General features: G+C 39.6%; 1 protein-coding gene across 1 annotated transcript in view; it reads left to right on the forward strand.

Moving 5' to 3' along the window:
* hs6st3b (heparan sulfate 6-O-sulfotransferase 3b) overlaps positions 1-12338 on the forward strand; it is a 66151-nt gene extending 53813 nt beyond the window's left edge. Inside the window, exon 2 of the mRNA XM_034128663.1 lies at positions 7366-12338. Coding sequence (XP_033984554.1) covers positions 7366-8134 — 769 coding nt within the window. The 3' untranslated portion in view covers positions 8135-12338. The remainder of the gene's footprint in view (positions 1-7365) is intronic.
* The last annotated feature ends 1976 nt before the right edge of the window (positions 12339-14314 follow it).

The raw sequence follows: 14314 nt of genomic DNA on the forward strand, positions 1-14314 counted from the left end.
CTGAAATCGTATATCTAAAGGGGGAAATGCAGCCGTGAGCATATAGGGAACCCCACGGGGTCTAGACACTGGTGATGATGCTGAAGATCTGGATTTGATGAGGAGATGGGATGAAGAGGAGGTGTGATGAGGTCTTTGGATTAGCTCTCCTGGCACTGGATATGATGAAAGGAGGTGGATGGGGAGGAGGCGGGCGGCAGCATGACAACCTGAAATCACAGCTGACTGCAGGAGAGAGGAGAACCATTTTAAAGTTTGGCTGCAGCACAGTGATTGGCTGCTGGAGAATGAGGTGAATGTAATAGGTTATAGACAACGCCCGTGATGAGCTGATTATATGCAGCTGCGGAGTGAATGTATATACCAGTCTTCCTGAAAGAACTTGCGCTGAGCTTCATTTAGCAAAACACATTGTTGAAATAAAGGAGTATTTCATCCAAAAAGGTTATACTAAAAAAATAGACGTTAGTAAATGTCTAAATCCAAGTCTAAAGTTTCTATTGATGAAAAAAGAAAGGGAATCCTATCTGTTCAAATTGATTTCTATTCAAGCAAAAACAATTATATAAAACCCCCCCAAAAAATGAAGAAATATCTGGGACAGCATTATCCCCTGTGACAATTTGTGAGCTCATGGAAATCTCAACACTATTTATCGCAAATGATTTATTGCTAAACAAAGCATTCGTGATATATTATATTTCATTTTCTGGTGCATAAAGATGTGACTATTATAGAGAATTTGTATCGTCTTTTTGAATCAACAATCTGATTTTTCTGCATTAAACCAGACCTAGATTTTCCCCTTTACCATACCTAAATGCTTGAAATCCCTCAACTGTAAACATATTTTAAAAGTTCCAAAGTTTGGAAATAGTGTGTAAATATATCAGCGGTAAACATGAACATTTTTGCAACTTGCAAGATACATTTATGAAGAATATGTTCTCATTTAGTTTGTCATGTTAATGGAAATTGTCATCAAACCTTACATTTGGAAATGAGTTTAATAAACATATTTCCTTGCAGACAGGGTTCATAACGTTCCATAAACTGTGCACTCAGTAGCCCCTGTTTGTCATCATGTTGTTTAATAAAATAACTGATTTCCTCAGGAGCAGCTTGCAATATGTTCCACATTTTGATTTCACATTTTAAATACAAAACTATACCAGCTTGAAATTGTTTGTCGAGATACAATCAGACATCACCATGTTGCCTTCCTCTCATAAACTTTCATCATTACCATGATTTACCTGAATGAGGAGTCGCTCGGAAACAGCCATACAAAACAAAGAGTGAAGAAAGAGAGCGATGGTGGTTTTTTATATGCAGTGCCTCAAGTGGAGGGCAGTGAGGAGAGACCACGCACAGCATAGAGAGCGATAAACACAGCAGATACAGAGGGAGATTGACGAGTGAAATCAGCAGCGTGATTAATGTGACAACCTTTAAGAAAAGGTTATAGATCCGGAGGGAACACTAATGTCTAACACTAATGTAGGACATGGAGGAGGAGCAGAGCGGAGAAAAGGGCAAGAGTCAAGTGAGGTGCAAAATTACACAATACCTTATTCTCAAGGGCTGACTGTACAATGTGCTCCTAACATGCATCCCAACCGCTAGTATATTATACCTCTTTAGGAAGGACACCCAATGTTGAAGGTATCAACCATAATTCATTTTATTAACATTTGGTTCATAGTGTTGCGTGACCAATGTGACATTAAATCCGCACTGTTGTAACATATCAAACAGGAAAGTGACCCTGAAAATGTAAGTGTAACTTCTGAAATAAGCGTAAAACAATAATGTATTATTAAAGGTGGGGTAGGTAATTTTGGAGAAACCAGCTCGAGTGCGCTAGAATTTGAAAATACACAGCCGGAACAAATCTGCCACTTCCTTACAGAGCCCCTCCTCCAACACACACGAACGCGCACATGACCAATGAGGGCACGAGATAAGTTTGTGCACAGATGGAAGGCTGACAGGCAGGTAGGCCATCCAGTTATTTTAGCCGGGCCAGCTAAAATGATTGGTCGTGCTGTTTACAGTACTACGGCTTCCACAGATGACATTTTTTTATGGATTTTTTGTCAAAGCACTTAAGATATTCATTGCTATCGGGATGTTAAGAGCATTCCATGGAATATAACAAAAAGTGTATCTCGAGCCGGTTTCTCAAACTTACCTACCCCACCTTTAAGGTGTTTTCTACATGATAAGGGTGACAGTTTTTTACAAGCCTTAAGTATTTCTCTATTACATTCTATATTTATTGCCAAAAGAGTACCTATCAAGATAAAAAATCTATGTAGAAAGAAGACATCCCCATTATAAATCATGCCTATTAAGCTGATTGGTGAACGGTTTAATGAGGGAAAAACTTGACATATTAAGGGTTTATTTTTCTAAATTCTCAGGCAGAAAATAAAACAAATAAAGCAAATATAAAACAGAACATTTAGAAAATTGTAATTAGGTAGAAGTTTCATTTATTACCGGCAGCTGCCTCACACTTTGACTCACACTCACACATATAGAGTGTCTTCAAGGCTACATTCCAACATCTGTCAGTTCCACTGTTGTACCATGGTCTGTCTTTACTTATTTACTGCTCTCAGTGTTAGCCTTTGCAACTTTCCGCCCGGCTTACAGAGATATTGTTTCCCTTTTGTCTTTCCCACCCTGAAGCACCTGCAATGATACCCAAACCCACACATTACAATCTTGAGAAGTTAATTTAGTTCATCTGCTTTCTCAGGCTGAGAGTACAATGTCTCTTTTAGCAGCCTGCAATCAGGGAGAAGCAGTTGGCTGAAATTGCGTCATTGAGGCTAATAACGGGCAATTAAAAGCCAGTTGTCTTTTGTCCTGACAGACTGTAGGGTTAGGAATATAAAACTGTTTATTTGTGGGTTCAGGGGCTGTTTTAGTGACGATATTCACAGAGAGCTGGCTTGTTATTTAGCCCCAAAAGAAGCTATGGATGAAATGTCAGTCTTTCATGGTAATCATACCTGCTAAATGTCAGCATTATCATGTTAGCATGCTGACATTAGCATTTGGCTCAAAACACTGTTGTGTTATACATGACCACTAAGCTGTTGACCCTGTGTCTAAAATTCTATATTACATTATATACTAATTGTATACAGAGTTTGTACTAATCTTCAATAATTCTGCTACTACAATAATACTGTTTTAGCTGTTTAAGCACAGGTAATTATTGATGCCAGTTAAATCTAACTAAGAGAGAAAAACATGTTTTTCTCAGAGAGTTCAATGATTCACTTTTGTTTTCTAAGGTGTTACGGGATGTGTCTCATTACCATCCACAATTAGTATGGATGCTTTCCAGCTGTAATTAGCTCCTTTTTTTGCATTGCATTGTGGGAAAATATATTCCATCTAAAACACATTCAATTGTTTTTTAGTATGCATGCTCTATATTTTTGGGGTGAGCACACTAAAAACCCATTTCCAAGCAGTATATTGAAAACCTTGTAGATTATGTTATTTCCCTTGTGCATAAAGTAGCCCTTAAATCGGTTGTAAAAAAACAGAGCAGTTCTAAATGTGGTGTTTTAATAGAATATCATAATTTTTTCTCGACTGTTGTGCCAAACCACTGCTTCTCAAATGTATCAGTCAAACATAGCTTCGATGCAAGCTGTATTTATCAATAACCATGGAAATTAAACCAAGCTTCAGTATTCAGCTTTAGTAGCTATAGGCTGTAGCAGCTCGTTCCTCTGCTCCCCTCATCATTCCTTGCTTTAGTTTCCATTTTTAGCCACACTTTTGAATTCCTCTTCGATCTCTGCTCAATGGCCCCTATTTACTCTGTGCAAGTCTGGCTGCTGGTGCTGCTGCTTTAGAGATGAGTATTCTGGGGTGGAATGGGTTGCAATATGCCTCCTATCCATTATTGATCCATGATTAACCAGAGTTCAACAGGGTTCTTTACTCCATCGCGGTGGGAGACCTGGAGGGGATTGTAGCCCCTCCCAACATACGAAATATGGAGATGTGTCTTCCCCCACCGACCAATATAATGTAATGGTCACAAATGCCTCCAAAAGCCTAGATAAAGATTTAGTCCCTCCACACGATGCAGGTTTGGTGTTCCTGTCACTCAACAACAGTGGGCACGTTTTTGGTTTCTGTATCCTCTACGCACCATGCACAAGAGCAGCATCACTGATGCCCATGACATGTTAAAGTGGACCTATCATGCTATATTATAATAATATAGTGTAGGACCATACATATATAAGGCATATTTATACTTTTGTTTTTTCAAAATAACAGATCATGCATTTTAGCCATGCCTCATTTTGCTCAATTTGCACTTTTTTACCCCTGTTTTTGCAAGGGCTGATTCAGTGAGAACAGCACCATCTACAGGCCTGGCATATGTACTACAGCGTCTCCAGCGCTTTCGAACGGCAATGGCCGTGGCTGTCTCCTCCTGATTGGTGGAGTTGGCCCAATAGCCGTAGCGCCACTGTCCTGACGTCAGGACAGTGTTCAAATCTGGATCAGTTTTTATCAGATCCGTTGCAGCCCCTTTTTTAGAGATTTGGGTATGGAGGAAAATAGAGAGGGTTGTATTTTCTGACACTTGGTGAGTTCCCTGGAACACCGGGGACACATATTCATGTATAAAAGACGTACAAAAGTGCATTTTGCATGATAGGTCCCCTTTAAATATAAACCAGTGTGTTTCTGTTGGTGTTGATACATCACACATCTGGTTATGGTGTTTTTAAAAGGAGGATCTCAGATACTCCAAATGTTCATGTGATGTTGGTCCCAACACATTCTTGAAGCTGACAAATCTTAAAGATGGCTCTGTATTCTTTGTTTTGATGCACTCAACATTTAGCAACTGGTTAAAGACTTTATACTAAAAATAAGGAGGAAAACTCTACAAAACATGCTTCTTCTTTGTATTTCCTTTGTCTCGGTGTTGCCAGAAGAGACAGCATGTCATTAAGTAGTCTCATTTGAACTGCTTTCTAAGATTTCTGCGATGGATTTGCGCCAACAATTATCTGCTGGATATCAGCATCACAGTGTAAAGTTTTCACGGTCATTTTGATGGGGAGTGAGCTTTGACTTTAGTGGTACTGATGGTAACACAGGCCAGAGGTAAGACAGGCCTGATTCCCCTATCCCCCCCTCCCCCCCCCTCAAGACAGCCATCTGTATCACTCAGGGAATGCCTCCTCAAGAAAGCTCGGCAGACCCGCTGATCCTGATGCTTTTGGACACTGATGGTGCACACCACTGACCTTTGGGCTGTCGAGTGCACTCAAACAACACTTGCTGCATGTGTTTATGTCCCAGACAGTCTAATGAGGGTGTATCTGAAGCCAGCAGCAGGAGCAAGTGCCAGGATACAGCTGCTGCCACCAGGCCTGTAATCACAGCGTCTTTCCCGACTTACTGTATGGTAGCCGTTTGCAAACTTGAACATATACGTACACGATTGTTGGGAATGGAACTCTTGGAATTAAGTTTCCATATCCCATCATCATTCACACTGTTACTTTACACTTTGTTGTCAAACTGTTTAACTTCAGGATATATTAAAAGGTTTTATTAATGTGTAAATTATTGATATGAGAGCAGGTTCACACCTTGCAATTTACAGCAATCCCAGTATGATCTCTGGTACTGGCTAGGGCTGCATCAAACAACTGTTTTCATTATCAGTTCATCTTATTAGTTAATTCGTTTTTTCATTACTAATGAAGTCCTTTTTTTGCCAGACGGTTTCAAACCCAGAGGAATTAATTTTACAACGTAACAAAAACAAGCAGCAAATCTGCATATTGGAGAAGCGTGCCAGAGAATCTTTCTAAAGATGTTAAATCCATTATCAAAAGGTTGACAATTAAATCACCAAATGGATTACATTTTGCTGCACTTCTTTCAGCTCTTGAATAGACTCCCGACACAGCCGCCCTTATCACGTATCTGTAAAGCAGACTCAGACTGTGATTATGACCGGGATGTTATGTCAGTGTTAAAACTGCTTTATAAGAACTGGTAAGGTCAACAATTGTAGTTGTTAAAAACAAATAAAAGAGTCCAAACTAAAAGTATATTCTTGCGTTAAACAACCTGTAAAGTTTGAGCAAGCTATTCCTGTGTGAAGCCAACCCTGAAGGACAAGAGAGTGTAAGCACAGGAGGCTGTTTGTGTGCCTCTTTTATGAGACTGTGCAGATGTTTGCTGTGTTGAAAGAAGTGCAGAGAGCAGCTTTGGAGTCAGTGGGAAATCTCAGTGCCGCACTCCACTTTATCTGCCGTGACTGTCTCTGGGGAGGGGGTCGCATCATTAAATATTCATATAGCACTCACAGGACATCACTTTAGGAGTGGCTTACCTGGACAACACCTGTCCAATCTTTGTTTTCCATCAGAGTGCGCTTTGACATACCGGCGGTTCAGCTGAGAAGATCTCCTTGGAGTTCTTCAACCTTAGTTTGAAGGTCGGGTCAAACGTCTTGCAGTCTGTCACTCTCACGCAAAATATCAACTTCACAGTCAAATATGATTTGTAACCATACATTCATATTGGAAATTTTTGCTTTGTTTTTAAATACATACACAAATGTTATGGTATTGGAATAAGATGTATATTTAGCTTCCTGCACCACAGAGCTTCATCGGAGTCCTCATTTTAAATGTCCTTTTGACACTGCAGGAAACTGATGAATCTATATTAAGCGTCCTCCCTTGTTTTCCTTGTTCAGTAGCTGTCCTTTTGCAAGCATTGAGGACATTTACTCTCTCTAGGGGAGAGGTTTGTATAAAAAAGAATAGCTCTAACTTCACCACCAAAATGCCAGCCGAATGTGTTTTCCCCTGTAAAATGACCTGCTGTGATTGGGTGACAAATGAATAGTTGGATACCTAGTTAAAAGTGCAATGCATTTTAGGCAGCGAAACTGAAACCTCGTTATTTTTTAACAGTGACATATTTGGGATTTGGTTGGGTCAGTTTAACTCTCTCTCTGTGTGTCCAACGATTACCATTATGTCTTGATCCCCAATTATTCTGCATTTTGGCAGGTGGGAGAAATCTGTGGAACGGAAAGGATTTTAGCTCAAATTTGTAAAATCATTGCTCTGATGCAATTTCCAAGGGCAATATATATAAACTAAGATAATAATCTCATTAGCGAGATTTCCAGTTTGCCAATTAGCATTCAACCTTGGACTTTCATACACAGACAAAAGTCACCATCTGTCAGCACAATGCAAGGCAGCCCTCTGTGATGATGATGATGATGATGATGATTATGATATGCTCACAGCTCGCTAACTGTGTTTGTTTTGGCTGCAGGAACTTCTATTACATCACCATGCTGCGCGACCCCGTGTCCCGCTACCTGAGCGAGTGGAAGCACGTCCAGCGAGGAGCCACGTGGAAGACGGCCCTCCATATGTGTGACGGACGCTCGCCAACCCAGGACGAGCTGCCAAACTGCTACATCGGAGACGACTGGTCCGGGGTCACCCTGACGGAGTTCATGAACTGCCCGTCCAACCTGGCAAATAATCGACAGGTCCGCATGCTGGCTGACCTGAGCCTGGTGGGCTGCTACAACCTGTCCTCCATGAACGAGAGCCAGCGGAACCACATCCTTTTGAGCAGCGCCATGAGCAACCTGAAGAACATGGCTTTCTACGGCCTGACCGAGTTTCAACGCAAGACCCAGTACATGTTTGAGCGGACGTTCAGCCTGCGCTTCATCGCCGCTTTCACGCAGATCAACAGCACGCGAGCCGCCAACGTGGACCTGAGCGAGCCCGTGCGCAGACGCATCGAGGAGCTCAACTATCTGGATGTGCAGTTGTACGAGTACGCCAAGGACCTGTTCCTCCAGCGATTCCAGTTCACCCGCCAGAGGGAGCACCAGGAGGTTCGCTTGAAGAGGCGCGAGGAGAGGCGTTGGCTGAGGGAGAAAAAAGAGCAAGGGAGGCCATGGCCGCCCAAACACAAAGGGGGAGGAAATGCAGGTGGGAGAAGGGGAGGAGGGTCGGAGAAAGGGACTGAGGGTGAGTTCCCCACCACCACGGAGGACTACACAAGCCAAGTGGCCCGTTGGTGAGGCTGTGGTCTTAAAACAGAGGAGCAGGAGAGAGATTCCTCACAGACTTGTTTAAAGCTTTGACTCTCTCTCGCACATCCGGTGTTTCTCTCTCTTTGTCTCACCAATGATCTGTCTCATGCATCCGTCTGTTTTATCAGCTTCAGTGTGATCCAAGTGCTCTGCTGTTTCCTTTAGGAAAACTGCCAAGTCTGTGCGTCTCACAGCAGCTCTGCCTTGGAGTGCCCTTTGGTGTCTTAAATCTTTAAATGCTGTTTATGAATTGTTTTGGTCATTTAATTTTTGCCTTATCATGTGTTGAATAAGACATTGAACTGAGGTGTAGGAAAAAAAACAATCAAAAGAAGCTGCCATTGCTTTATTTTGACATTCAGAAGCAACAATAAGGAATGTCATGAAGTATTTGTTGCAACTGGTGGAAGACATATTGCTTTTGAAAGATGTTGTTGTAGAAGAAGTGATGCTTGCATGTCACACGTCCACATTATACTGACAATTGGGGAGAGTGATTTCCAAAAGATATGCAGTACTGTGAGCCAAAGTTAATTCAAATCACCATGTATTTATTGTATTTGTATTCAATGACAATGAAACCCTCTCTAAAGACTTTGTTGTATGCATGCAAAACCCATATTTTAAACCAAATTACAGAAGACTATATCTGATTGTTATATTTTGGTTACAGTTCAATATATATTAATTTCCTCAAGTGCAATACCTTGCAGACTTCACCACGTCACCCAGAGATATCACTTGCTGTACACACAGTGTTAATCACAAAGAACATGAGAAAGGAAACAAGTTCTCTGTGAAAAAAGCATATTCTGTGAATAACTCAACAAGTATGTGGCAGATAAAAACTTGGTAAATAGTACAGGTGATGAAATGTGTCAGTGTGGCTGGTGTGTGGCCGGACTGTGAACGAGATGATCAGCATTCAGCTCTCACCCCCCCCCCCCCCCCCCGTCACACTGGCTGCTTTTACATGTTTGTAGAGCTGACGGCACTGTGAGCAGCGAGAGCGCTTTAATGCCAGCAGAGCCCCCAGCCCACAAACACCATGCCTCAGAGCAGGGAGTCGAGAAATAAAACACATCTGTCATTTCGTCTGCCCGAACGTTTCCAGTCCCTCAAATCCAATCAGCGAGCCAATATGTGAAGATAAAAGAGGGCTTGTTTTTATCTGCTTAAATAGGCTTCAGTGATGCTTTTTTATGCCTCTCATCTCATATTCACTCAAAACCCCTGCTTGTCAAATTAAACGCTCTCTAAATGTCAACACTGAAGTGGTACGGCTGCTGCTATTTTAAGTCATTTTTCATGTTTCTTCTTTTATTGCCGTTAATATGAAATACCTCGGATGGCACAGGTTTGTTTCGGTTTGGAGAATCACCGTCGTCTTGTTTGAGTGATGAATTTGGATCGTACACTGAATGTGGTGAATGAATACAGGTTTGAGCTGTGGGTCTGTATGGGTGAACTTGTCTGTACGGATGCACTCACTTCACTGAGAGTGTGGATGGGTGGAAGAGAACAAAAACAAGGTGTATAGCACATTGATAACTCTCAGCCAAGTGTTTCAAGTGGAGCTGCAGCACTGAATATTAAATCCTTCTGTGCTGCATGTATTACTGAATTCATGAAGCTTGTGTTGTAGCAGGGAAATAGATTTGTGACAAAATTATTATTTTTGATTATAGTTATTGATAAAGGCTCGTTTTTTATATCTGTCTCAATAATACTTTATGCCCTGAACTCCACTCCATTCATTTGACTTTGTAACATGTCATGCAACATTAGATGTAGGTGTATCATTAAGAATGATCCAATAACATGAAATACTATGAAAATATTCTGATTGATTGTCAACATCTTTGACAAAATAAATGTTTTCGTGTATCTTTACAAAAGGTGTAACCAAAAACTCCTGCTTCATCAGGACTGTGCGGGTGTGGTTTGATCAGATTTATCTAAAGTACATCAATAAAAAATACACAAAGCAACTCAATAACTAAACTTCAAATTCCTACTTAAATAAAATTAAAATGTTAAGTTGGATACAGGATTATAACTGTACTGTAAATACTTTAATAAATGATGGCTGAATTCCATTAAGCTTCAGATTCAGGGTCCTCATTTTTTCATTGTTTGGTTTAATCATAAGTATCATGTACTTTTCAGATAAGAATCTGAAAGGCATCTAAGCTCTTCATTTACCACAGGCAACATATATGCATTAAATGATAATCCTATTAGACCGGGAGAATTTCTTTTTTAAATGGGAATTTTCAACAGAACGTTTATTTTGAAAATGTCTTTTAATAAACCAACATGCATGCACTGCTGTGTCACAAGCTGTAGAAATGACAATGTTCCCCGATGACAGATGGCATGAGCACTGCAGGAGCAGTACGTGTGCTGTACAGCTATAAATGAAACACTAACGAAAAACTACGTTGTAAATGCGCTATATACCCATGTTTATGTGAGTGTGTGAGGTTATTTTGTCTATCATGTGTATCTTTGTTGTTGTGATCATTAACACCTGTGTTGTGCTGCCTCAAAGCCTTCGATACAGCATACAGACTGATCACCTAACTACTAGAGATTCACTTGAGAGGCATAGAGCAAAGAAAGGAACAGAAAAGGTTCAAAATGTAAATAACATCTGTTGTGTTCATGTGTAAAGAAGCTACTGTGAGAGAGATCACCACAGAGATCAAAGAAGAAGAAGAGGAAGAAGTAGCACATCTCAATCAGCTGTAACACCTGCAAATAGGGGTTTCCATGGAGACAGTAACTGCTGAGTGACTCCCGGGTCCGTTCATTTAGCAAAAATTGAGCTAATTTTTGTTTATTACTCAAAGAGGGTCCTATATCCTAATTTTGACACTGTGCGAGAGAGTGGACTCAGCCGAACGAGTTGCAGCATAATATGTTAATGTCAAAAACTTGACAACTTGACAACATAACATTATTTAATTTTCTCAGCATTATCATCGTAAAATGTCATGTCAATGCAGTGAAAATGAAAGAATAATTGTGATGAGTGCATTAGGGGTTCTGCTAAAGGCATCAGTCTTTTCAAACAAACCTTGCTTTATGAAGAAATCAACTCATTTACAGTTGGCAAGGCTGTTCCACCTCTCCTCTCATCTAAACAGGAAGTGACTGATCGGTTTTATTCTGTCTGTAAGCCATAATACTGAAGCTACGTATGTAGGGTTTCTACCTAAAAATATATATGAATAATGTAGTGTAGGTTTAAAGCCTTCAATAAAGGCTACCAAAGACAGATCTTTCTACAATTTAAGTTCAGGCCAAATAAAAATAAATTAAAAATAATAATAATTACAAATACAAAAAATTGATTAATCCTGAATGAGCTGGAAATGTTGAAAATAAAACTTAGCCAATTGCTGTTGGCCATTAATCTCATCAATTAGGCTACATTAAGACATTTACTGTACATCCAATACCTTAGCATAATCAACAACATATTTAGACAGAACACCAACGTGTAATGGCTGAGATCTAGTAAAACTTGCAAAAGATCTTTGAGAAGTCAAATATTTGTATTATTTAGTCACCGTTGCCAGTGTCTACTTTTATTGTTCTGTCAGCTGCTGCTTATTCCCTTGAAACACAGAAAATGAATAAGACATTTAAACTGCAAAATGGTTATAAATAAAACAAAAGTATACTGCTCAATTTTTGGCTTATTATTTCTGTGACTTCTTAATACATATTTCTCCTAAAAGACTTGTAATGGACTGCAAATAGGAAAAGTAAAAACTCTAAATCTCTTAAACGATTGTATAAATAAAGAAAAGGGGATAACAAGGATTTTTCACTCAAAATGTTAATGATATTTTCATAAAAGTGTGACATGCCGCTATATTATAGAAGCATTGTATTGAAGTTGTACTGCCACAACATGTCTCTGATGATTTATCTACATTTATTTGTTTATTTATATAGTTTTAACTGTTGCTAAAGAATGGCTTTGCCTGATGGGAAATACCAGAATTACCAACACCTCAGTGATGATGGAAGACAGCTTAGTGTAAGAATTTATATGTACATGTTAAAGTCTTGTGATGAAATGAACGGTTTAAGAGCCTTTTGGCGTGTAATATTTAATCTGCCATTTTGTCAGATCTGAAAAAATGAGTTAATTCTGCTTATAATATCAGAAATAAATGCATTGAATGGCCATGACATTATGGTGTGTTTTTTTATATTTTTCAACTAACCTACTTAAGGTTTTGTTTGCAAGAATGTATATTACCAAAAACTGATTTTCGAAATTGGTTTTCGAAAGTTGTTTTGTGAACCATCTCAAAGTAAACTTAAGGTGAGTATATACTTTGTATAGAGTGTGATAAGTCACAGTTACATTTATTAGGCCTAATTAAAGATAATCACATCCAGTCATTTATATGAGTTAGCTTGATATTTTCTCTTGCATTGAATGTAATGATTCATATCATTAAGTATCAGATATTTACATTTCTTATAAGCCAGTTAACTTCCTAAATGAAGATTATATGTGCTGATACAGTGAAGACATCACACATTAATTGTGAGCGAACTTTTAATGAACAAAGTAGGGTATGCTTTGATAAATAGTATCCAGAAAAGAAGGGTATGGCATGGTGTTAACAAGTGCAACAATATAGCCATGAAAACACGTCTGGTTCCCTTCACCTATAAAACCAAGTGCCTCAGGGCTGATAGCATATTGAGTTAACCTGGCGTTTACTTCACATCTGTATCAACATACAGAAGCTTCTGCTCTCCTTCAGGTTGTGCAGTGAGGATGGCAGGCTCTGCATTTTATCCAGTGACTGCAGCAAGGCACCAAGACGGTTAGACAGTATTTTCTTTCAATGTTTTACTGTATGAAATGTGTGATGCACCAACGACAGGTTGTTAAACTCTGAATTTGCAGCTTAAAATGTATCTATCTTATTACTTCCTATAGTTGGGGGAGGGGGGAAACAAGAATGTGGCTGTTCCACAACACAACAACTCACCATATCCTTGGTGTGAAAGTAGACAACAAAATCAATTGACATTCATTTAGTCCTTATGAACCTGGGTTAGCTGGTTTTGGGGGAAATCGTTGTTGCCAGATTGGATATATTCAGATCAGGGACATGTACCAGAAATAACTCAATATTGAAAGTATTTGATCCTCATTTTAACATATAGTTCAGCTTTTTAGCCACACTGCACAACCTCACTGATCACAGCAGGATGTGACACAGCTTGAAATACATTGACACCACTGAATTGGGTTTCTGAACCAGCAATGCACCTCTCAAGCCTCTGGATTTTCAATTTTTTAAGAAATATATTTAAGGGAAGAGGGCCATCTACAGGCCAAAGGATAGCATTGCTGCTTATCGTGTGCCACATGTTCATTCTACAGCACATGTCTCAAACTCAAGGCCCGGGGGCCAAATCAGGCCCTTGGTGGATTTAATTTCGGCCCGCAGGATAATTTCTAATTACTATTAGATCTGGCCCGCCGGTATATTGCACGCACACCTTCACTCAATCCTGAGGATCTCCTCAGCTCAGAGCCTGAGCCCAAACATTGATGAACTTGCACCCAAGATGAGATGCCAAGTATCTGGCTTGAACTAGCATCACAGAGCAGCAACCTGAGTTTCAATGGATGTTTCCTTCTGCACTTTTTCTCTCATGACAACAGGGCATGTTTGGTTTTTTTCTTTGAGGGAAATAGTTTTTTTTAAGCTGTTGTTGGCCTGTGGAAAAATGTAATCATAAGAAATGACTCCGGAAAATCTGCAGATAGAGCCATAAGAAATGAATGCAACTGATTATTTAATGTTTAATGTTGTTTTTATAGGCAATAATTTAAGCTTTGTTTGTCCCAGGTTTAATATGTGCAATAAGTTCATTTCAATAAGTTTTGCAATAAACATTGAACCAGTCCGGCCCTCGACTAGTACCCATTTTTTTTATTTTGGCCCACCGTGTATTTGAGTTTGACACCCCTGTTCTACAGGCTGTTCATTTCTATAAAAACTCAAGAAACACCCTGTCTTCTTTAGGACTTTTTACAAAAACAATGAATGTCAAACCAAATGAGCTTGTCTCCTATTTAAATACGTATTTTTCTCAAACTAAAACATTACTACTGTTTTG

Source organism: Trematomus bernacchii, unplaced genomic scaffold, assembly GCF_902827165.1.
Source record: "Trematomus bernacchii unplaced genomic scaffold, fTreBer1.1, whole genome shotgun sequence".
NCBI classification, from domain to species: Eukaryota; Metazoa; Chordata; class Actinopteri; order Perciformes; family Nototheniidae; genus Trematomus; species Trematomus bernacchii.